The following is a 24,805-nucleotide window of genomic DNA, read 5'->3' as shown; positions in this document are numbered from 1 at the left end:
TGGGATGTGTGTGCATGTGCACAAAATGTTTCCTGCAAGGAGTTGTGCGTATCCTTAACCACCACTGGAAAGGAACATTAATAATCATTAGGCTTCTCTCCATGCGCTGTTACCCCCCCATAATCCCCACTCCGTTTTTTCTCCCAGGGACGTGGAAGCTAAAGAGGAATTTTTTAAACGCGTATGACCTGTTCACAGACAATGTGTAATGTGTAGCAATTAGACTAGATTTGTCACCTCCAGTAACTTCATGAGCAAGGTGGTGATGCGAGCCACACACTGGAAAACAAGAGCATGTCCCTGCATGGTTCTGTTGAATATAATTATGGTGAGAGTATAAAAAGAGATTCAGTGACTGGAAAAGAGCATTTGATGAAGCCCAAAAGCACACACTGTATTTTACCTGTGCAATGTTTCATGCCTCTTCCCCTCTCCCCACCACCACCAAAAAAATCCAGTGTCCTCTGTAATGTACAGGTATAAAGCTTATTTTCAAAGAGGGGCAGGATGGTCTTGTTAAGACACTTGATTTGGCCTCGGGAAATCTGGGTTTGGGTCACCGGTCTGCTACAGACGCCCTGTGTGACCTTGGGCAAGTAATCTGTAAACAGAGCTAATAATAGTTTATTTCTGGTACTTTTTTTCTGTCCCTTTTGGATGGACTCTCTGACTCAGTGCCTAGCAGAATGAGGCCCTGATCACAAGTGTGACTACAATACAGTTAATGAGGTTGATGATGATGATGTCATTTATGCATTTGTACAGCATTTGGTACATCTTCCTGAGCTGTCTGCCCTGTAGTCAGTAAATTAAGGCATGTATTTCATTGCTTACTAGCTTTGGCAATATAGTTCCTGTAACTTATTATTGTCACCCCTTTTTTTAACCTGAGAGGTTAGCCAGTTAACAGCGGGGCCTTGAGGGATGTTTCCATTTGGAGGAGAAAAACAGACAGGGCTGTTTTTATATATATATACAATTCTGTTTATTTGTGAAAATGTGTAAACTTCTGCTCCCTTGACTGCTGGATGATCATACAACAGGGCTGCCCAGAGGATTCAGGGGGCCTGGGGCAAAGCAATTTTGGGGGCCCCTTACATAAAAAATTTGCAATACTATACTCTCATGGGGGATCCTGCGGGGTCTGGGGCAAATTGGCCCACTTTCTCCTCCCCCGCACCCCATGGGCAGCCCTGGGAAAAATAAACATTTTTAAACCTTCCGTATCTCAGCACAAACCCAACTGAGAAAACTTCTTTATAAGGTATCACGGGCTGTCAGCATCAGCTAGTGCTAAAAGGCACTACAGCTCATTAAAAGGGCTGGACAAATATTTACCGTCAAAACTTTTTTTCGATCAGAAACTAGGGGTTTTTTTAAAAGCAAAAAAATCACGGACAATGTCTGCTTTCCTTCAAAATTTGTTGTGGTTTTTTTAATTGAAAAGCTGAAATTAGTCTGCCAAAACCTGAACATGTTCTGGGGTTTCAGAAGTGCGTGGCCACATGTTTGCTGCTTGCTGTGTTTGATTGTTTAAAGAAACAATTAAAAAGTTTTGCTTAAAAAAAATCTAAAACTTTTGAACCACCTTGGCTTGTGACCAAACGCCTGAGCCCATCCAGTCAGAGATTTTTCCAAGTTTCTGATACTCTGCTGGCTTCCTTGACTCATATCTGTCTCCATGACTTTGAGTTCATTTAGCTTAGAACGTAACATCATAAGAATGCCCATACTGGGTCAAACCAAAGGTCCATCCAGCCCAGTATCCTGTCTTCTGATGGCGGCCAATGCCAGGTGCCCCAGTGGGAATGAACCTAACAGGTAATGATCAAGTGATCTCTCCTGCCGTCATCTCCACCTTTTGACAAACAGAGGCTAGGGACACCATTCCTTATCCATCCTGGCTAATAGCCATTAATGGACTTAACCTCCATGAATTTATCCAGTTCTCTTTTAAATACCGTTATAGTCCTAGTCTTCACAACCTCCTCAGGCAAGGAGTTCCACAAGTTGACTGTGCACTGGATGAAGAAGAACTTCCTTTTATTTGTTTTAAACCTGCTGCCCATTCATTTCATTTGCTGGCCCCTAGTTCTTATATTATGGGAACAAGTAAATAATTTTTCCTTATTCACTTTCTCCACATCACTCATGGTTTTATATACCTCTATAAATCCCCCCTTAGTCTTCTCTTTTTCAAGCTGAAAAGTTCTAACCTCTTTAATCTCTCCTCATATGGGACCCATTCCAAATCCCTAATCATTTTAGTTGCCCCTCTCTGAACCTTTTCTAATGCCAGTATATCTTTTTTGAGAGAAGGAGACCACATCTCTACACAGTATTCAAGATGTGGGCATACCATGGATTTATATAATGGCAATAAGATATTCTCCGTATTATTCTCTGTACCCCATGATGCCTCCAAGATCTTTTTCCTGATTAGTTGTAGCTAATTTAGTCCCCATCATATTGTATGTATAATTAAGGTTACTTTTCCCCAATGTGCATTACTTTACATTTATCCACATCAAATGTCATTTGCCATTTTGTTTCCCAGTCACCTAGTTTTGTGAGATCTTTTTGAAGCTCTTCATAGTCTGCTTTGGTCTTAACTATCTTGAGCAGTTTAGCGTCATCTGCAAATGATGAAAGCTAGGGAGGAAATGACTTGGAGGGTTTTATATATCAATATGATGTAGGGGGAGGTGGTATTGAGAAAAGTTGACAGGAAGTACGATCATACGGTCCAGCCACTGGACTGGGACTCAAGACACATGGGTGCAATGCCCTGCACTGCTAATATCTTCCTCTGTGGCCTTCAGCAGGTCACTTAGTCTCTCTCTTCTTCTCAGTTCCCAATCACTAAAATGGGGATCAGAATATTCTCCCTCTGTCTATCTTGTTTGTTTGAACTGTTAGTTCTCCAAAGCAGGGACTTTGGGGTGTTATAGTCCCAGTTGGACTTGAGACCTCCTGTATTACAAACTGTTATTAACAGTTTTTACATTGTGATTATCAAGAAAGAGAACAAAATGCCCCCAAAGCTGTTATTCCAGAGTCAAGCTGCATTTCCTAAGTCTTTGTGTGGCATTGCCATTGAACTTTCCACAAGCTATGTTTTGGGCTGAGAGCCTGTCATGCATTTAGCTACTGGCAACATTAAGAAATGTGAAGAACCTGGCTAAGGACTCAAGATTCTCACACCTATAGGTAGTTCTTCAGGGTCAGTCTGTAGGCACATCAGCTCTCCATCTGCCAGCAGCTAGGCTGCCAACTGCATCAGATTGTGTTTGTTTGTTTCTCTGGAAGCAATCATGACTGGGACTGGGTGACTCCGTCTGGCAGCAATCCAAACCTGCACACCTTCTGTAACGGTCGCACCACATCTCCTCCAACAGTGAGCCAAATTTAAACCGTGGAATGATGTGGCTTGCTTTGTCTATGCGATGAGAGTAGCCAATAAAGAGGCCCCAGCTGGCATGGGCCATACAAAGCATCAACAGCTGGGGAGAAAAGAAGATGCACTGAAGGGGGACAACAGTGAGTGGGCCAAGCAAAAGCAGAAATAGCTTGTGGCAGAGTAAGGCAGAGATCTGTTACAGGTAAACACGGCTACCATCCTCAGTTATCCTTCACATCGATAATGAAATGTTCATGTAGGATGCATGTACAAGATAAAATACAGAGAGAGATCTTCCTAATGCAACGAGGGGTATATGTCATGTTCTTTGCTCACTAAATGAATATATACTTACAATGTTTAAAGACTTCTGGGATACTCATGTACTGTCCAGCTAAGGTAGACCAACCCTCAAATGGAGGGGAGAGGTACAGAAATGTTCCAGTGGGTGAGAGGGCTAGGCTAGAGGGCAGAATCCTAATGCAACTGAATAGCCTCACGGTTGCTAACAGCCCAGTGCTTGTTGTAAGCAATGTAGAAATCAGGGCTTGGAGTGTCAGCAGTGAGAAAGGGACCTAACGTCTTAAACGAAGGCTCAGTGGGGTTTATTCTATGTAATCAGTGAGGGCGTGTCTACAGTGGAAACTGACCTCAGCATAGCTCTGTCCCTCAGGGCATGAAACATCCACCCCCAAGAGACATACATATGCCGCCCTAACCCCAGTGTAGACAGTGCTAGGTCAGTGGAAGAGTTCATTGATTGACCTCACTGCTGCCTCCTGGGGAGGTGGATTAACTGCACTGCTGGCTGAACCTCTCACGTCGACATAGTGAGTGTCTACATTGAAGCGCTGCACCAGCGTTTGAAGTGTAGACAGACCCTAAGGCAATATCTGCATATCAGGCTAGAGGTGTAAATCCGCCTGGTGGCAGCATAGCCATGCTAGTTCTGATCATGCAAGCACACTGAAAATAGAGGGTAGCCACCTCACAAGGGACTAGCTGCCCAACTGTGTGCCAGGTGTCTGGTGGGTACATTCCTGAGCTGCTAGGACTTCTGCCGGGAATTCCCAAAGAGATTGTATTAGCCCAAACTCTTTCAATTAGAAAGGCTGTGCTAAGCCTTACAGCATACATTTGGGGGACGAAGAGGGAGGGGATGTAAGCAGAGGGCATGGAGCAAGTGGTAAAAGATGTGAGAGCCACTCAGTGTAATAGCGGCACATAAGCATCACGTCTCCTTCTGGTACCTTCTGGGAATTAGTTCTCCAGCCATCAGAGCGCCCTCTGCAGGCAAGTGTCCTGCTTTCACCTGGGCATTTATGTCCCTCGCGGATCCAGTGCCACTTGCACACCAGGGCCTTGCCCCCTGGCAGTATATCCCTCAGTATCTGGGTCATCCCTCCCGGGGGAACCCCCACTGCCACCCGTTATCCCCACCTCAGTTGTAGGCTTCTGCCAGTTACCAAATAGCCCCCGCTCCCTGGGGCAGACTGCAGTATAAGCCACTCACCAAAGGCAAGGTTGAGTTTGGATCTGCTGCCTCTATCTATAATGGAGCTGCCCCTCGGCAGCCCTAGTACCCTTGAGTGGGCCCTTCCTTCGACCTGCACCCTGGGGCTCTGCTAGGCTGGAGCTCCTTAGCTCCCTGGCCCTTCCCCAGCACTGCTCAACCCTTGGTACCTTCCTTAGCTCCCCAGGCGACCTGGTCCCTCTCTCTTCAAAGGCTAGAGAGAGAGGCTGTCTGCACCTGACTCACTGCCCTCTTATAAAGGCCAGCTGAGCCCTGATTGGGGCATGGCCACACCTGAGGCTTCTTCCCCAAATCAGCCTGGGAGCTACTTACTCCATCAACAGCGCTCTCCTCGGCTGTTTAAGCCCTCCCAGGCAGGAGTGGGTGATCACCCAACTACAAGGCCTCACTCAGTTGGCCTTGACCAGTGGACGGATCCATGAGTAGGATCTTGCTTCACGATATAAAGAAAAGAGTTAATGTTCTATCTACTATGTGTTAGTTCAGACCCTCTGGTGCCATAAAGCAATCTTAGACCCAGCTAGCTTGACTAGAGAGGGACTCCTCTGCCCTTGAAGAACCCCCAGGTGCTAGAGAGTCAGACGTTCGCTCTTCATTGTGAACATTCTGGTTTTAGCCAGACACTGGACTTTATTTGAAATTGTTCAGTAGATACTTAGCCATGGCTGCAGTAAGAGTGGAAGAGCAATCTGAACAGGAGCATAAGTGATATGCATGAAAAAAATCTGAAATACTAAAAGAGCCATCACAGAACAGCCTTCTATGCAAGATACTAACTATGTGGATGTTGGGAGTCGAGAGGAGGGAAATGCCTTGCTAAGCAATTATCGAATAAGAGCCCTGGAATGGAGGGGTGTTGTTACCCCAGACTTTGATCAAGCTAATTGTTAGCATATTGTGCGCATTCAGCCACTATGAATTAATAAAATAGCACACCATCTAGTTGAGGGTCTATATGTAGAAGCAGGACTTCTGGAGGCAAGGTCAAATGCTAGCTGCAGACGTGCAGTTCCTGCTAATCAGAGTGGGAGGAGGGGAGAAAAGAGTTAAGAAATTGAGACTGAAAGAAAATATGTGGATGGAGACCTTGAGTTTGAGCGTGTTTTATATAGAAGCTTATTATGGCTAAGATTGTTGTGAATGGTTTGTTGATAAGTAGTTTACTGAAGTTAGGAGAGGTGACGACCCAGTAGGGGTCACTATAAGCTATGTGTTGTATAAAAGGTAGCTATAAAAAGACTAGGTCATAGAGTGTACTTTGGAACAGTTCTCTAAAGCTATTCTGAGAGAAATGCCTCACATCATACTCCCCGGCGGGGAAGAGACCGGCCATCACAGACATGCTGCTAGTTGCTCAATACCAGCTCAGATTCTAGGTAATTATGTGGGATGTTCTAAACCCATTGCATGTGTGTGAGTGTGTTACCGAAATGTTGGGTCCGCCTAGCTGAGAGCCAATGACAGCCAGACAGGGATAAGGAAAGGTTGTTTTATTCTGTAGAAGAAAGGAGAGTTCTGTACCTTGGTACAAAAAAACTCTACTCCATACAAAAACCAAGAATCTTTTATACACACTCACACACAGGCTTTGATCCTGTTAGCATTTGATTGGTGGTTAGCAAACCCTGCACTTCTGCAATCTGCTCAGCAAAAATCAGCTTCGGGCCAGCTTCAACTGCCTGAAGACCAATAAGGGAAGACAGTTCAAAAGTTCGGGCTACTGTGTCCGTGAGGCATCCTATTTCCCCCCCTGGTTGCCAGCTATTATAAAGCCACTAACTGTACGGGGGTCACTACTAACTGTCACAAGTGTGCTTACATCTAATAAATTGTCATTTTAGGTAAGAGCACTCTTACTCATATCAATTTTTCATCAGCCAGAAGTGCTGTGTTCCCGCTGATCTACTCATGACACCGCCTGGAGTGAAACAGTTACTTCATCCCTTCTTTGGGTTCTGAAGGCCCTGGGTAACACAGGGTATGTTCTTTGTGCTCAAGATGAAATTAAACAAATGCACAGTGAAGTACATCAGCCGTGAGTGAAACAAGGAGTAGGAGAAAAGGCCTGGAGCGATAGCCAAGGCTTGCAAAATAAACTGGAAGAAACAGGCAAATAGACAACCTGCTGGAGATTATTTTGCACATAATCTAACCTCGTCTCCAGTATCACTCTCCTTCTTCCGCACTACCCCAGCAAACATTTGTAATTGTCTGTTTGTTAATCTATAGTGTGGCCAAACCCCGCCCCCCGGGAAAATGTAAGTTAGAGAACATGAAGGTACGAGCGGAACACGTGGTTCTATGACTGGCTCCAGCAGATGTTCCCCCTCTATGCTGAGGGGAGGTATAATAGACAAAGCTGCAGTGAGCACTACTCTGGTGCAGATTCATTGAACTTCAGAGGCTTCGACTTTCTTAGGTGGTATGTATGCTGGGACCTGTGTTCGCACCCTCAGGCTGGGTATACATGGGTAGAAATCCTTGGAAAGCCCTCCCTGCTTGGCAAAACGATTACATGGAAAAATGATGTACATATAAATCCTTCGCAGGCGGGGGGTGGGTTCACTTTGAGAAGGGACTCAGAAAAATCTTGTTTTCTAATGTAAGCAGAGTAAATGGATCTTAACTGTAGTCAGCCTTTGCTTTTACTGTACCACTCTCACCATACCAAAGAAGCAGCAGAGGAAATGTAATAGAAGAATAACTGACAAAGCATCAAAAGCCCATTTCTCCTCACATACACCTGGTTTCTAGACTCCAGCCTATTTTCTGCTTCATCCCCAAAGTTGGGCAGTGTGCTACGCAATGGCTGCTAACTGGCTGTCATCAGCGCGGGCTGCGCTTTGGGGGGGATTGTGTGTTTAAGTCTCTTTGGGATCCTTGGGGCTGAAAGGTGCTAGATCAGTGTATGGTGGTGGGGTTGTTGTAAACTAGCACTAGGCCCCTCTTTAACCTACTCTTCCCCCGTGGCGGTCTTTGTGAAGTTGCAAAATAAACTCAGAAATACACACCCTCTATTTGAGTTTGAGACCGAATCCTCCAATGAAAGCAATAGTCTCTTCTTGTGTCATTAATGCCATCATTAAGGAGCCCATCCAAATTGCCATCAGCACTACATTGCATCCATCATAATTGTATTAACTATTTTTCCTCACCAGCCTCCCATCTGGTTCAGGAGTAGGCTGATGAGGTTTTAGCACAGAATAAATGGGAAAAGAACAATGCAACTTGACTGGGGAAGAAAAATGTCCTGAACTCTAATGCCATTCCACTGACTCCTTGGGTTTTCAGCAGGTGGTTGTGCAGGGGTTAGGGGGAACTGGTGAAAATGGCTGGCTTCATGAAACCCCCATTCACAGAAATCTGACCCTATTTCAGGAAGCCGTGAACAACCTTATGAGAGAAAATAGGCACAGGCACATGCAAGTATTCATGCACACAAATGATAGGGAAAAAGAAGAAGGAGCCAAAGGGAAATTGCTTTTCAAATAATGGTGATTATATTTACTTGAACTAAGCATCTACTATTGCAAGTGCAGGATAAATGGTCTTTTCATGTAGGCACAGTAGTGGGAGGTAGGAGATATGGAATCTACAGCTGTATACATAGCTTCTTAGATAGGAGATCTAGAGAAGGGAAAAGTGCTTTTTGTGTTCAGTGGGTTTTGTGTACAGTTCCAGCACTCAGGTTTCAGAGTAGCATCTGTATTAGTCTGTATCCGCAAAAAGAACAGGAGTACTTGTGGCACCTTAGAGACTAACAAATTTATTTGAGCATAAGCTTTCGTGGGCTACAGCCCACTTCATTGGATGCATAGAATGGAACATATAAGAAGAGTATATATCGGATGCATAGAATGGAACATATAAGCACTGGGACTCTAATAGGGGATTTTTCTGGATGGTAGGGTTATACTCATGTTGCTGTTAGTGTAAGGCTTTCAGTGAAACAGTTAGAAAGATCTGTTAGGTGTGCATTGCATTTTGTCATGGGTGCTCAGAACCTGGGCTTGGAGCTCTTTTATCTTGTTAATACAACTCTGAGTAAACAAATTAGCTATATAAATAACAATATGAACAAGTGCTCTTTATTAACTTAAAAATGTCAGTTATTGGAACTTTTTTGCAGAAAGTTATATTTAAATTTGCGAAAAAATTTAATTAACTCCTTTTACTCTTAGAATTTCTTGAGGAATCACTTTTCACGAATGATAGGGCCAAAATCCAACATTGCTCAACAAATACTTTTAAACTACCCTTGAAAATACTATCCACGTTGCAAACTAAGGGATGTAACTGCTCTTTAGCTACACTGAGCCTCAGCCAGCCAACAAAATAGCTGACCCTCTGAAGTATTTCTAAAGCACCTAAACACCATAAAATAAACACCAAAAATAAAATTAGGAACCACTCTAAATTTGCCTATGAAATGTCCAGCTCGCCTTCGTTCAACTACATGTGCACTAAACCAACCCCATCAGCAACCCGGCTGTTCCAACTGGAATGGTCCATATGTTAATATTCTACCCTAGTTCCCTGCCTTGCCCACCATCTAAAGGCCATGTGGTTTCTCAGCCACTCTCAGGGCAGCTGGTACTATATAAGTAGTACTGTTATATAGGTTAGGAATTCAAATCCCAAGGTGGGCAGGTTTTAAAAATGTATTAGTATTAACTTTTTTAAAGGTTCAGGAATTCTCTCTCAGCACAAAAGCTTCAGGCAGCAGAGGGGGATTGACTTCTCATCAAAGATCACAGTGGGTGAGAGAACAATGGTGGCTGGCAAGATTCAGAGGCAGCAGGATGCATCTAAAACTGGTTGATATTTCTTCAGTAAAAAAAAGTCTTTTTGATAAAAAAAAAATCCTGCAGAAATGTGTCAATCTCGGTTGAAACTTTTCATTTTTCAAGGAAATTTCATTTTTTTTATTTTGTGTTGGTAGGGAAAATCCCACTTTCTCTCGTGTCTTTTAGTTCTCCCTACCCCTCATCAAAAACGGAAAGAAAAGCTAGTGTTTTTTCCACACCAGTGGAATTAAAAACAAAAAAACAAAAAAAAAACTTCTTTTGAAAAGTTTCCATTGAAAAACAAATTTTTCATGAAAAACTGCAAATGAAACAAAATGTTCCTTTTGAAAGAATTCATGAAATATACTTTTTTCAAACTTATTGATATGGGAGTGAGAATTCTTAGGCCATCCTGAGTGTGCATGCACACAGACTGGTGTGGCAGGGACATCAGGAAGAGCTGCCGTCATGGTAGGATGTATCATAACAGTCACAGCCCCTTTCAATATCAGGTTCCCAAATCGTCGAATTGCTGATATTGGTCCCCTGTTGGGTTATAAGAATGGAAGCAGGCAGGGAAATTTGGAAACATAGTGAACTGCCGATGCAGCTCTATATACAAGCACAGCAAACCCTAATTATTTTGAGAAATGGGGCCATGACAAAAATGTCCTGGCTTTCCCTACCGAGACAGCGCACAGATCTGGTATGGCTGTGGGCAGAGAGTAATTCCCATTCTGAACTGAAGGCTTAGCTTCACGTCCTTCGGAGCTTGGAATGTGAATTTCTGAAGGAGGGCAGTGAAGAACAGGAACAGCTCTATTCTAGCCAGCTGCTCACCAAGGCAACCGCGCTTTCCTGAAAAGAAGACAGTTGTGCACGTCAGCCAGAGGATTCTTGTCAGAACAGTTTGGGTCTCAGGACAAATGAGGCATTACACAGCAGCAATTTTGGAACAGCAGGGAAGAAGAGATGGATTTGTCATCAGTTCCTCCCTTCTGAGTCACTTTTTTCTGTTTTTAGTACTAAATTTTCCTTCACTCAGGTTTACATTAATAATAACAGTACCGCCGAAATTCCTTCTACTAACGGAAACGATCATGTTTGATAGCTCTTGCATGATCAACCACTTCTCTGCAAATCTAGTTAAGGCCTAATCTACACACATTTTTATACCAGTATAAAAAGGTCTTTATACTAGTGCCTAACCTCAGTATAGCTTATTCCCTTTCCCATAAGTGCAGCCACATTAGAAAGGCTGTGATGTTTTAACTTATATTGATTACAAAAGAAAATCACACCCCTAACTGACAAAAATCTAGGAGGCGTGTATACCAATATAGTTAAAGCTCTACAATTTCTGTGTCTAGCTGATGTCTTATTTTCCTAACAGTCTCAGCTACACACAGCTGTATTATTTCTTAATTAAAAAGTTTAAATTAAATAACATAGGTGAGGTATAATCTTTTCCTGGCCTCGCTTCTCAGTGACATAACACATGGCCTGCTGAACACGCACAGGTCTAGTCAGCGTTATTTCTAAAGAAAGGGGCTGTGTGTCCCTGAATCTACACTGGATGGGTGGGGGGAATTTATCTAAGTTACATAATTTCAGCTACGTGAAATACGTAGCTGAAGTCGACGTTATTAGATCTACTCACCGCGGTGTCTTCACTGCGGTGAGTTGACTGCTGCCGCTCCCCTGTTGACTCTGTCTGCATCTCTCAAGGCGGTAGAGTACAGGAGTCAATGAGAGAGCGCTCAGGGGTCGATTTATGGCATCTAGACTAGACGTGATAAATCGAACCCCGCTGGATCAATTGCTGTCCGCCGATCCAGTGGGTAGTATAGACATACCCTTAGTTTCTATATAAACCACTTAAAAAGAAAAAGGTTTACATACTTTCCTTAGCCACACACAGCGAATACTAATATTGCTTGTTCTTTTAATTGGCAAGAAAGCTCGTTAGACCTGTATATAAAAAAGGCTTGTGCAAACCTGTCAATCCCTGATTCACACGCATTTTTGTTTCAGGAGCTTAATGCTAAAGCTCTTATTGATTTACATTGTGTGGAACCAGCCCTTAATGAGTCCAAGTGAGGGAGAATACACCACATCCTATGGTAAAATGTTCTAAAGATTGATTGGTTTTTATGAGGGTGCTTCAGGGATCTCCCACACTTCTATCATCTTTACCATGTTTATTCCCCCTGCTGACTCTCCCTACAAGTGAAAAGAAGTGGTAAAAGGTGAGGACGGTTATTCCTTCTGTCCTCACTCCTACATTCCCAACAAGCGAGGTAGGCTACTTTCTCTTTGTGCCCACCTTAGGGTATGTCTACATTGGAGCTGGCGCACTAACACTAGAAGCGTATCCGTGGTGTCATGAGCAGCTAGCCACCCAAGTATATTCTGAGGGTCTTGGAAGGGGGTGTACTCGGGATGGCTAGTCCATCCAGCTGCATGCACCACCATGGCTATGCCTCTGTTTTTAGTGCACTAGCTCACTCTGAGCTAGCATGGGCTTATCACCCCCACAAAGAAATTACACCTCCAGCTCCAGTGTACACATACCACTAAGGGTAGCAGAGCTGAGGCCGCTCTTCGCTGTTGTTGTGTCGAGCCTTGTTCTAGGAGAGAGCACTTTCTCAAGAATGATGTGCCCTCTACCTATTATAAAACTGCACAATCCAGAATCCCAGCCCTGGGACACAAACTCTGGCCAAGGTTTTCATTTCTGAGCTTTCCATTTTCCATGTGCCTCTGTCACTTATAAATGCTGTGGGTTTTTCTAAACTGAAAATGAGAGAGGCCAAGACTTGGTGCTATAGTGCAAATGGACAGAGTCAGACACATCTCACCTGCAGAGAATGGCAGGAAAGTTTCTCGTTTCTTGAATTGACCATCCTCCAGGAAATGCTTAGGATTAAAGGTATGAGGCGTTTCCCACTCATTCTTGTCAAACAGCACTGATGTCAAATTGGGAATCAAAAGGGTGCCCTAAAGAAAGAGAAATAAAGGAATTTAAACCTTCCCTGATTCCATTTTTATTTGTGACCTGCAAAGAGGCAAAAAAGAAGGGGTCATGCCTTTCATTTTAATCTTTTATGATGTACAAAGAAGGCACAAAAGGAGGTTGGTGTTTTTTAAAAAAGGATAATTTTCTAGCTAGTTCTTTACCTTACATTTATCTCGAATTTCAAATCTGGCTTTCCCTGGTTTTGAGGGTAGTCTCTCTGGAGGTCCCAGAGAGAGAAGAATGGAAGCCATCACAGACTTTAGATGAAGGAATGGACTGTTAATCTTTGAAGAAAGAGAGCTTTTCCCCCAACCGGTTTTTAAGAATTTGAGGTGTTAATATCACAACAGACAAACAAACCAAAAATGAACACCAGTCTGATTAAAAATCATTTCCCATGTCAATTATACAGGTTAATTTCCTTCACAGGTGTGATGTTATAGACCTACTAGTTCTCCTGCATTTCCTAGGAAAAACAGGGGAGGCAAGGTTGAATTTCTAATAGGAAAAACAAGCAGAAAAAATATAAACTCTCAGGCAATCTTTATACAGCATAAGGCATCAAAAGTGAGCACAACCCATCCATCCACCTTTCTTTTTTAAGGGCCAGAATTTCAGAAATGTGGTGGCTGTTGGCCTCGAATGATGTATGTGTGTGTAGTATATATCTATAAGGAAATCCAGCAAGTGCTCCTGCAAACTAACACTCGTGTGCGCTAAAGTTCTTTTTTGCACTCCTAATTGCTATCTGCAGATATAATGCAGTCTCCCCCTGCTCCTGTGTAAAAATATATCCCATAAGTTATATTAATGAAGGGTTACTATCAGCAGAATGGAAGGTTGCCACAGGCAATGGTCTTCTGCAGCACACTTGCTGGTAGAATGGTCCTCTGCCTGGCTGAGCTCCAGAATGAGCTCGCTGCCCTTGAGTGTGAGTTTGTCCCCATTTCACTGAGGATCAGTCCACAAGCTGGAGAAGAAGAATGCGTCCATGTGTTAGGACCTGAGGAGAGCTTCCACTGAACATATTCCGGGAACGCTGGGGTAGAATTCCAGCCTGCTCCCTTCCATAGGGAGAAATTGTGGCTCAGCAGCATGGCTAGGTGAAGTCAGAAATGCTGCAGCTTGAGACAAAACCAGTTCAGAATTCGGGAGCGACTGAAGATGAGATATGCCCCACCCGTAAAAAAAAGCAGCTGCTCCCATCTGCAGACACCAAGGCCCAGACCCTCAAAGGTATTTAGGCACGTAATGCCCATTGATTTCCAGACAAGTTAGGTGCCTAAATACTTCAAGTCTCTGCGTCCAAGTGCCTGGCTGATCTTTCATGAGTCAATAGCCATAGTGGTGAACTTGTGCTGGACTTACTTCTTAGTCCTTTTACTATGGTTTCATTCAAATAAAAATAAATAACCTAGATTTCAACTTTATCAAAGCTTGAGAACGTGAGCATCCAAGGTTTTGGTTAAGGAATTTTAGCCCACTAAAGAAATAGGGGCTACCTGCAAAATGCTGTCCTGGATCTCAGTTTAGTCCCAAAATGGGTTCAGATTCACAACTGGGTCCTCCGAGGTGCGAAGGTGTTTCTATCTGGGACTTTGGTTTGGGCTCATCTCTTAATTTCTTACACCAAGATAAGAATTGAAAACTACATTTCCCTCCAGCTTACTTTTGGCACATAGAATCCGGCCAGTGTTGTGTCACTAGTTGCCATTCTGGGCACACTTGAAGGCAAGATGTTGCTTATTCTTTGCACTTCATGAATAACTGCATTGGTGTATGGCATGTTGTCCCTGTCGTCCATGGCTGGCTGGCGAGAATGGCCAATCACTGCGTCAATCTCCGCTTGCACTCTCTCTATGAAAAGAGCAGAGTTCTCCATTGTTCCAAGAATAATATATTCTTGGAACAAGCTTAAGTTGTGCAGGGTTTAGAGTTCATTGTTTTTAAGTCTATACCTAATAAAGCTTGATTCAAGTATTGGAAACAGCATCAGTGAGCAATGTAGAGATCTGAACATACAAATACATAGGAAAACTACAGTTGGTTAGCCTGAGACAAATGCAATGGTAAGGTGGTGAGAGGAATTTTAAAATGTAATTTAGGCATAATAGGAAGGCCTCTTTTAAAACCTATATGGAAAGCAAGAGGCGTTTACTCCACTTCTCAAAATCAAATGTAAAGGCATTATCAATAAGTATTTTGTCCTTATTCAAAATAGCAAAGTCAATTACCGGGCTGACCAAGAGATATTGGAGCATGAAAATATTTATCTGCTGGTTTTCTGTGTCAGGCAAGACTCAATTTTTTGGGGCACAGGGTTATTCCAGCACCTTGCAAAGAGTCCAAGGAATGCACCTATTTTGCATTAAATGAAGCAGATTATATCTGCCATTATTTTCAACAAAGGTCCCCAGTGGAGCCTCCATGGGTCAAATCTCAAGGCTGAAAAGGACACTGACTGTGTACCACCTTTTAGAAATCAACAAGCCACATTTACAGAATTAAATGATTTTCCCAATGTCTCACAGGAAATCTGAGGCACAGCCTGGACCAGGACTTGGATATCCTGAGTCCCAGTCCTCTTAATTAGCCACAAGGCCATCTTCCTCCTTAATCAAGGGTATTGCAACTATGGATTGCACTCCGTGCCCTTGCAGTAGTTGGTGGAGGTGTAACTGAGGGCAGAAAAAAGAAACTATTCCAATAAGAGGAAGGCTTTCTGTATGGGGAAAAATGATTGCTATGGGAAGAAAGCACTTTTGCAGAGAGATTTCATAAATCAACAGTCTGAGTTCTGTGAAAAGTCCCCGATGTGGCAAGGGTTAAGGGTAGAAATTCAAGAGCTCTTAAGAGTTTAGAAATATAAACCATTACCATTTACCTTGAACGTCTGGATATAGGGCCATGTACAGCAGAGCCCAGCGGATGGTTGTAGACGTCGTCTCAGTTCCAGCAAAAAAAAGATCTAGTGTGGAAACGATGAGATTTTCTTCACAGAAACTAGAGTCGGCATCGGCCTTGGAACAAAGATATATGTGGGTGGCATTACAGCAATATTTATTAGTATTATACAAAGCCATGGAAACATCATTCTAGGCTCAATTCTGCAAGGTGCCGGGCGCCCTGAATTTCCATTGCCTTCAGTGAGAGTTGAGAATGCCAGGACAGCACCATTAGAGAGAAAGACTGTACTTTTAGCATCATTCTTGAGAGTGAAAAGTTTGAGCTGATTTTAGGTCTGAGCAGAGGTCCTGCTGAAGTGAATGAAAGACTCCCATGCACTTCAACTGGCTTTGGGTCTGGCCCCTAAGGCACAGGTAACCTTACATTTTAGGACCCAAATCAGCAAAGTGCTCAAGCATCCGAGTAGTCCCACTGACTGCTCTCCACGGCTCAAAGGAAAACATGTGCTTAAAGGCTTTGCTGAATCAGTTCTTTCCTACCTAGGGTTTCTAGCTGTTAACTAATGGAGGGTCAGATGCTCAGACAACTCAACTGGTGAGCCCTGTTACTGTCATTCTACTTCTTTTTTTTAAAACACAAATGTGGTTTGTTCCTGTTCACTTTACTCATAGCCTCATAGGTCAGAAGGGACCAATATGATCATCTAGTCTGACCTCCTGCACAAGGCAGGCCACAGGACCCTACCCATCCACTTTTATACAACCCCTAATCCAGGACTGAGTTATTGAAATCCTCAAAACTGGTTTGAAGACCTCAAACTGCAGAGAATCCACCAGCAAGCGACCCATGCCCCACGCTGCAGAGGAAGGCGAAAAGCCTCCAGGGTCCCTGCCAATCCGCCCTGGAGGAAAATTCCTTCCCAACCCCAAATATGGTGATCAGTTAAACCCTGAGCATGTGGGCAAGACTCACCAGCCAGCACCCAAGAAGGAATTCTCTGCAGTAACTCAGTTCCCATCCCATCCAACATCTCCCCGCAGACCATTGAGCAGACTTATCTGGTGATAATCCAAGATCAATTGCCCAAATTAAACTATCCTATCATAACATCCCCTCCATATACTTATCCAGCTTAGTCTTGAAGCCAGATAAGTCTTTTGCCCCCACTACTTTCCTCGGAAGGCTGTTCCAAAACTTCACTCCCCTAATGGTTAGAAACCTTCGTCTAATTTCAAGTCTAAACTTCCTAATAACCAGTTTGTACCCATTCGTCCTCGTGCCTACATTAGAACTAAACTTAAATAATTCCTCTCCCTCCCTAACGTTAACCCCCCTGATATATTTATATAGAGCAAGCATATCTCCCCGCAGCCTTCTTTTGGCCAGGCTAAACAAGCCAAGCTCTTTGAGTCTCCTTTCATAAGACAGGTTTTCCATTCCTCGGATCATCCTAGTAGCCCGTCTCTGGACCTGTTCCAGTTTGAATTCATCCTTCTTGAACATGGGACACCAGAACTGCACACAATATTCCAGATGGGGTCTCACCAGCGTCTTATATAACGGTACTAACACCTCCTTATCCTTGCTGGAAATACCTCGCCTAATGCATCCTAAAATCGCATATGCTTTTTTAACAGCCGTATCACATTGGCGGCTCATAGTCATCCTGCTATCAACCAATACCCCAAGGTCCTTCTCCTCCTCCGTCGCTTCCAACTGATGAGTCCCCAACGTATATCTAAAATTCTTATTATTAATCCCTAAGTGCATGACCTTGCACTTTTCACTATTGTATTTCATCCTATTACTCTTACTCCATTTTACAAGGTGGTCCAGATCTTCCTGAATAGTATCCCTGTCCTTCTCCGTGTTAGCAATACCCTCCAACTTTGTGTCATCCGCAAACTTTATTAGCACATTCCCGCTCTTTGTGCCAAGGTCAGTAATAAAAAGGTTAAATAAGATCGGTCCCAAAACCGATCCTTGAGGGACTCTACTAGTAACCTCCTTCCAGCCTGACAGTTCACCCTTCAATACGACCCGCTGGAGTCTCCCCTTTAACCAGTTCCTTATGCACCTTACAACTTTCAGAGGTTCTTTGCTCTCTTACCTTTGCTATTTCCTTCAGATAACAGTCAATGAAGTCTCTGGTTTCAGATGGATTCCAGTCCTCTCTGTGCTTTACAGTCATTTCCCTCACAAAACACTTCAATTTTTCCCAGTTTTTTAAAATGGTGAGATGGGGTCCAGGTATCCACTTCATTATGGTGGGGAAGGAGTTATACAGCTTTTGACATACAAAGAGACCACGATACATTTTAGCCTAGTTTTAGAAACATGCATCTCGCGGTTTAATACACCCACATGCATTCTGCTAAAGACACTGCATTTATTAAACTTCTTTGATAAATAACTGTATTATGGATGTGCTCAGAGCCCTCAACTGAGATCAGGACCCCACTATGGTAGGCACTTGACAGATACTTAACAGTGAGTCCCTGACCGGAGGAGCCTAGAATCTAAAGAGACAGGAGAGACAAAGAGTGAGGGAAAGGAAATATTATCATCATTTTACAGACTGAGAACTGAGGCAGAGAGAAATTAAATGACTTGGCCAAGACCGCACAGGCATCTGTTACAGAGCCAGAAAATGAGGCTAGGGGTCCTGAGTCCCAGTGCAGCGTTTTAACCACAAGCCCGCTCTTTCTTGTTAAGATATGCACTGTCTTCTCTCAGCCCTCTGCTGTGACTGCTGGCCTGGTCACCAGCTACTGCTCCTGTTGCTTTGGCGCCCCCTACAGGACAATGTGCTGTATTGCCTGAGGCAGTGCCGCAGCAGCACTTCAGATGGCTGAATGGCCACCCTGCTAACGACGGGTTGATTTACCAGTGAGGAAGGATATAAAGGTGACGATGTCAGAATCTGGCCTCACATTCCGACACATGATGTTGATAATATTGATGTTACCACAGTTTTTATTGGAGATTGGACGTTGATATTGGAGGGTTTGTAAAACACATGGAAGACTGCCTGGGCCCAGCAACATGAGCAGATAGATGCAGACACTGTGTTTTGCCTCTCAATATGGCCGCTGCTGCAGTAGCAGGATTATGTCTCATCCCAGCCACTACGCAGTGCTGAACCGGGAGGCAACAAGAGGAGCAAGGTCCAACAGGGGTTGGATAACAACATGTCCCTGGAAACCATGATTGCCCTAGTTTTCAGGGCCACTGTCAATGAACCAGCACCATTATGAAACACAGTAGTTTGTCCCTGCAGATGGGGCCACCTGAAGAAGCTGCCAGCTGGACAAGCCCTAGACCCTGACAGAGGTTGGCTGTGCCTCCGGAGGTCACCTGCCATGAGGCCTTTTGTGTAATGACACCCTGTCATCCTCACTGCCACAGCAGTATCAAGCAAATCTAACCCTGCCACACAGGCCCTTGAGCCAACCCTCCCCCGAGCACAGAGTCCAATGCACAGTGTGACAGCAAGGAAGGGAGTTGCTTGGGAGCAGCGAGGGTTTGGCACCTTTTCTTCTTCATCTCTCCTACACACTCTCCCTCATGCCCACTGAAACAGCCCAGTGGGCCGTCAGCCCCGTTAGAGATCACGTTAAGTGCCTGTGGGAGGGCGGCACTGGTATAGAAAATCAGGTTTGAGGATCTTCTAGCACCATACCTTCAGGAGGGCCAGATGAAAAAGACTAGCCAAAGGGGGAACTGAGGTGGAGAGAGATTTGTTGGGGAAAATGAGAGCATGGACGCTGCAATCAGGCTATCATAGAAGTGAATCTGGGACAACGCTGTCACACTCAGCCCTGCTTCCAGTGAAACTGCTCAAGGTTTTGCCATTGTTTTCATATGTTTAAAGTCAAAATCAAACAAACTAACCTGGCTCCAAATAGTTGCCTGGAGGTACAACGTCTCATCAAGCAACCGCAGTAACTTCTGGAAGTGACTATCATGATATTCAAACCGGTCCCCAAAAGTGACAGAACAGATTATGTTGGAAACAGCATTGTTAATTTTAAAGTGAGGGTCAAAAGGTTGCCCTAGAAGAGAAAATAGGAGCAATTGGTGGTGTTCTGGTTTCTTAGAAAAGGAGAAGAAAGTTGTTGACAGATATAAACTATTTGATGTGTATGAAATCCATGAATAAAACCTGAACATATGCATATATCACATACTTGTCCATATCCCTTGAGCAACATTTGCTGCATTGTAACCTATCTGACTATTGAAAAACTGTTAAACACATAGATGGGATCAGCTGCATTTTGATACATGCAGCATATCAAATCTACCAGTTCAAGTCAGTTTTTGCTATGTATAGAGACATTTATATTTTTTCATACAGGTCTCTGCCTTTGTTATAGTGTAGGGAGGTTTTACATATATGTGGTTAGGAACCACTTTCTCTCCGTGGTCATTAATCTTGGCAATGAACATTTTTATGGGCTTGTTTTGTAAATTTGTTTGGCTACATTGATGCTGACAACTCAGCATTTAGTGCCATTACTGACCGATATAAAAACATGAATCCAAACACCACTAAACTTTTGGATCTGTATCCAGATCTGGACCATGGCACTAAGGTTCATACATGGCTAATGGGCTAAGCCAAATCCCTCATCTGAACTGAGCATTACGAAAGATCTTAGATTCAAACCTCATGTTTCAGGCACATCTCCGTTATTTCACGTTCATTGCCAAAGAAGAGCTACAATTTTTGATGGAATAATTAAAGTGTTATTCTCTCTAGTTCTCACCTTTTTCTTCCTCAACTGCATCTGTGAGGTATCTGCTCTCCTCCTGTATTCGTTCTTCTAAACTCCTCTTCCCCAGGCCAAAGTTTCTTAGAGTTGATAAAGCAAATCTTCTATGTTGTTTCCAGCTATGTCCATTAGAGAAGATTAATCCTGGCATGAAAAATGACACCTGGTATATTGTAATGGTCATTGGAAGATTAGAAAACTTGAACCCTCCTTTCCTTTTTCTAGTTTAAGTGAGGCCTGGCAAGGAAAACTTGCAAGAGACCATCCAGGATGGAAGTCCATTCTACATACCATCACAGCTACATGGTAGTCATGATAATCTGCTGCTGCTGTCGCCAGGGATATGGCAGTTGGAATGTGAACATGAGAAGTCAATGAGACATGAGCACATGTGCAAGTTTTTGCAGAATTGAGGAAGTTACTAAGGCCCAGATCCTCAAAAGTATTTAGGTGCCTAACTCCCATTGATTTTACTAGAAGTTAGGCACCTAAACACCTTTGAGGATCTGGCCCTAAGTTACTACTCCAGAGCACACGTCAGTGAGACCGTTCATGTGCATAAGGTGAAGCCCATTTATAAGTGTTTGCAGGATTGGGGCCTTGATAATTAAAAATGTTACATCTAAAATACTTGAAGAAAAAGATAAGAAAAGAAACTCACCAAATGTACCGAAGATTTCGTAGATCAGAGGCATTTGTGGGCGATCAAGAAAGTATTCACCTTGATGGACAAGCACTTCCTTCACCAGCTGGAATCCATTTACAATCACAACTGGCAGGTTACCAAACTGCAAGCTGAAAATGTTGCCATATTTTCCAGCAAGCTGGAAAAAAAAATAAAAAGAGCATGTGATTTAGTTCATATTTAATTTGTTTGATAACCAGCACTAGAGCCCATGTAATGACTACTTAATTAATAATAATAATAACAACTGTAAAAAAAAGAATTTGTAGAACAAGAGCACTCAAGGGCCCAGCTGTTCAAACACTGATTAAAAAGAATGAGCTCACAAGTGGATATAACAGGTGGATGAAGTATGTAAATGGGGAGGAAAATGAGGTAACGGTAAAATAAGCATATCTAAGGACAATGAATGTGTTACGGAGTCCCCGGGCGATGCTCCGGAACTGCTCCCCACCAAGCCAGTCAGGACTTTGGGGAGCCTCCTCTTTCGGAGCAGACTTGTTTAGGGCAAGAAGCTCACACGTCTTCACCTCCTGGGTCTCTCCTTGGAGCATTCAGCATCCTCTGCCCCTCCGTGCGCTTCCCACAGCGAGTCCAGCCCAGCGGGGTCCTGGGGAAGCCACCGGGTCCTGCACCCCCACTTTGCAGTCAGACGTGACTTTTAGCCAGCCAGTAACACAGAGGTTTATTCGATGACAGGAACAGGGTCTAAAACAGAGCTTGTAGATACAGCGAAGCAGACCCCTCGGCCGGGTCCATTCTGGGGGGCAGTGAGCCAGACCCCCAGGTCTGCCCTCCACCCTTGACCCCAGCCAGCTCCAGACTAACAACCCCTCCCAGCCCCTCCTCTCTCCTCAGCCCCTTTCGCGGGCCAGGAGGTCACCTGATCCCTTTGTCTCCAACACCTTCAGCTGGCACCTTTGCAGGGGAGGGGCTCAGGCCATCAGTTGCTAGGAGACAGAGTGTCAGGCACTGGCCCTTTGCTCTGCCAAATACTTAAGAACTGCCATGGGGACACTGAGGCACCAACACAGTATTCAGAGAAAACATTAGGAACTTTCTCAGTTCGTCACAGAATGCCCTGTGCCTTTTCCTAGGGGATGTCAAAGTAAAACAGATCTACTGGTAAATAATAATAATAATTGAAAATCAGCCCACTCTGAGCTGAGAGGAGCAGACACCTTCTTAGCCGGTAGCAATACTGACTGCAGATACGTTGCCCTTCAATGATCGCTATAGGGACGATCGTTATAGGGACGATCGTTATAGGGATGATAGTTGAAGGACAACATATCTGCAGTCAGTATTGCTACCAGTGAAGAAATCAACATTCTGGTTTAAACAAAACACACTCCAGTTCTGTCAGAAGCACTCCTTCCTTCTGGCCTACACCCACCTCAGGATAAACTACATAGCTCCCTGGGGCACTCAGGGGGTGTGACTGAAAGCTGCAGAGAACAAATTAGTGGCTTCCACAAAGGCCTGTGCGAAAGGAACTCATTCTAGTCCTCAGGGCCGGTGCAACCGTTTACGCAAACTATGTGGCCGCCTAGGGTGCCAAGTGGTTGGGGGCACTTAAAAGTCCCCTCAGGCGAGGAGGTGGAGTGGATTGAGCTGAGTGGGGGGGTAGGCGGGGAGGGCTGCCTGCAGTAACGGGGGGGGCGCACAGGGGAATCGCTCCCCGCCCCAGCTCACCTCCACTCTGCCTCCTTCGCTGAGCACACAGCCCCCGCTCTAAGTCTCCACCAATCGGCGCCGCAAGCCTGGGAGAGGCAGAGAATTAGAGCGATGCCGGCGTGCTCAGTGGAAGAAGCAGAGCCAAGGAGAGCTGGGGTGGGATCCCAAGGCAGGGTTAGCTGCCATGGGGGGAGTCTCCCCAGGCGGGGTTAGCTGCCCCAGAAGGGGAGAGGAGGGCTCCCCAGGCAGGGTTAGCTGCCGCGGGGGGGGAGATCCCCAGGCGGAGTTAGCTGCCATGGCAGCGTTCTCCCCAGGTGGGGTTAGCTGCCACGGGGGGAGGGTCCCCAGGCAGGGTTAGCTGCCGCGGAGGTGGGGGACTCCCGAGGCGGAGTTAGCTGCTTCAGGGGGGGATCCCCAGGCGGGGTTAGCTTCCATGGGGGGGGCTTCTTGGGCGGGGTGGGCTGCCGCAAAGGGGGTGTCTTCCCAGACGGGGTTAGCTGCCTTAAGGGTGGCTCCTTGGGCGGGGTTAGCTGCTGCAGGAGGGGCTCCCCGAGCGGGGTTAGCTTCCACAAGGGATGTGGAATCTTCCCAGGCGGGGTTAGCGCGGCAGGGGGGCTCTCCAGACGGGGTTAGCTGCTGCGGGGGAGGGGGAGGGTCTCTTCGGGCGAGGTTAGCTGCCGTGGAGCGGGGGTGGTGGGCTCCCCGGGTGGTGGGAAGGGTTAGCTTCTGTGGGGGGAGGGGTTACCTGGGGAGGGAGGGACACAAGGTGGAAGTTTCGCCTAGGGCACGAAACTTCTTTGCACTGGCCCTGCTAGCCCTTGCAAGGGAACAGCCCTCACAAGTAACCTTCCAAACTCCCTTGGGCTTCATAAGTCGCTTTCTAACCCTGATGAGCTCCCACTTAATCACATCCTTCCGCCTAGGACAGGGTGCTTCCAACCCTTGCCCAACTCCCCATAACTTCCGACCCTTGCCCAACTCCCCGTACTCCATACAAGTGTTTACCAAGCTTGCAATCTTCACAAACCTGTTTAAAAGCCTGTAATTAAATTCCCTCAAGCCCCTTCGAAATGTCACTGAAAATTCCCAGACAACCTAATTCCTTGTGAGCTCTTTCCAACCCTGATGAGCACCAACCTCAAATGCTACACAGCCCCTTCCAAGTCTCAGTCCTTCTATATATGGTAACTTTTTATGAGCCTCTTCTTACCTGTAAGTCCTTGTGGGCCTGCTCCTGCACTGCCCAAGCCCCTGCACACATTGCAAGCCCCCGTCACACTCACAACTGCCCACAAGCTACTTTCAAGCCATGGTACATTGTGCACTGCATCACACACTGCCATCCACACGTAATCAGGCCTCAATTCACTGATACATTAAATCTAATTTACACTGTACCCCAGCAAAGACAGACAAAGCTGGAGGATCCTGCCTCCTGAGGATTTCCATGTGGAAAGGAATCCACAGATGGATCCTAGACACTGGCTGAGGTGATCCCAGACAGCAGGCATCTGGACTTGCCCACTGGGACTGTTAGTAGCTGATACAACTCTGAGCAGTCTAGAGATGGCTCTAATTTATGCCAAGGGCCAGAGCAGCACCAGAACAACCCCAAGGTCATGGCAGTGCAGGGGTGGTGCCATCATGAGCTGTGCCATACGTTCTTCTGGCACAGCTGAGAGTCTGACCCAGCATCTCTCTCACCCACCACTCCCTGGTAAAAAAAAGCTCTTGCAAACAGAACTCCTACACTTGCTTCCCTTCCCCACTTACCTTCTCTACAGATCTATGGGGCTGTTTGGCATCCATATGGAGGATGTGGCCCAGGAAGGGCAGGGGCAAAGGTCCTGGAGGGAAATTCTTTGGTCGTCTCCTTTTCATGTAATCAGCAATCAGCAGGAACAGACCTAAGAACATGGCCAGTGTCTGAAAGGGCATGTTCTGCCAGAGCCACATTAACCCAGGGACAGCCTGCAGCGGCATCTTCTCCAGCCAGGTGCACTCCTGCAGCTGTAAGA

General features: G+C 45.1%; 2 protein-coding genes across 2 annotated transcripts in view; one reads left to right on the top strand and one right to left on the bottom strand.

Annotated features, from left to right (window-relative positions):
- The window catches only part of HOOK1 (hook microtubule tethering protein 1), a 194,895-nt gene that overhangs the window by 164,171 nt on the left and 5,919 nt on the right, over nucleotides 1-24,805 (top strand). The gene's annotated exons all lie outside the window — the stretch shown is intronic.
- On the bottom strand, nucleotides 10,333-24,770 carry LOC127055257 (cytochrome P450 2J2-like). The gene is made up of 9 exons (XM_050962048.1): nucleotides 24,561-24,770; nucleotides 21,087-21,249; nucleotides 20,420-20,569; nucleotides 19,542-19,702; nucleotides 17,758-17,934; nucleotides 15,625-15,760; nucleotides 14,410-14,597; nucleotides 12,583-12,721; nucleotides 10,333-10,579 (listed from the first exon to the last, which is right to left on the bottom strand). The coding sequence occupies exons 1-9, from the start codon at nucleotides 24,768-24,770 to the stop codon at nucleotides 10,404-10,406; spliced, it is 1,500 nt and encodes a 499-aa protein (XP_050818005.1). The 3' UTR covers nucleotides 10,333-10,403.

Source organism: Gopherus flavomarginatus, chromosome 7, assembly GCF_025201925.1.
Source record: "Gopherus flavomarginatus isolate rGopFla2 chromosome 7, rGopFla2.mat.asm, whole genome shotgun sequence".
Lineage (NCBI taxonomy): Eukaryota > Metazoa > Chordata > Testudines > Testudinidae > Gopherus > Gopherus flavomarginatus.
Note: the sequence above shows the minus strand (reverse complement) of the source record. Positions and strands in the feature narration are given on the sequence as shown.

Bases quoted from the DNA above. Each gene is read 5' to 3' on its own strand.
- LOC127055257 (XM_050962048.1), bottom strand. From the start codon at position 24,770: ATGCCGCTGCAGGCTGTCCCTGGGTTAATGTGGCTCTGGCAGAACATG. The intron at 20,570-21,086 runs GTGAGTTTCTTT...TTTTCATGCCAG, and splicing joins CGAAATCTTCGGTACATTTG to GATTAATCTTCTCTAATGGA. The intron at 10,580-12,582 runs GTGAGATGTGTC...TCTTCTTTTCAG, and splicing joins TTTCCTGCCATTCTCTGCAG to GAAAGCGCGGTTGCCTTGGT.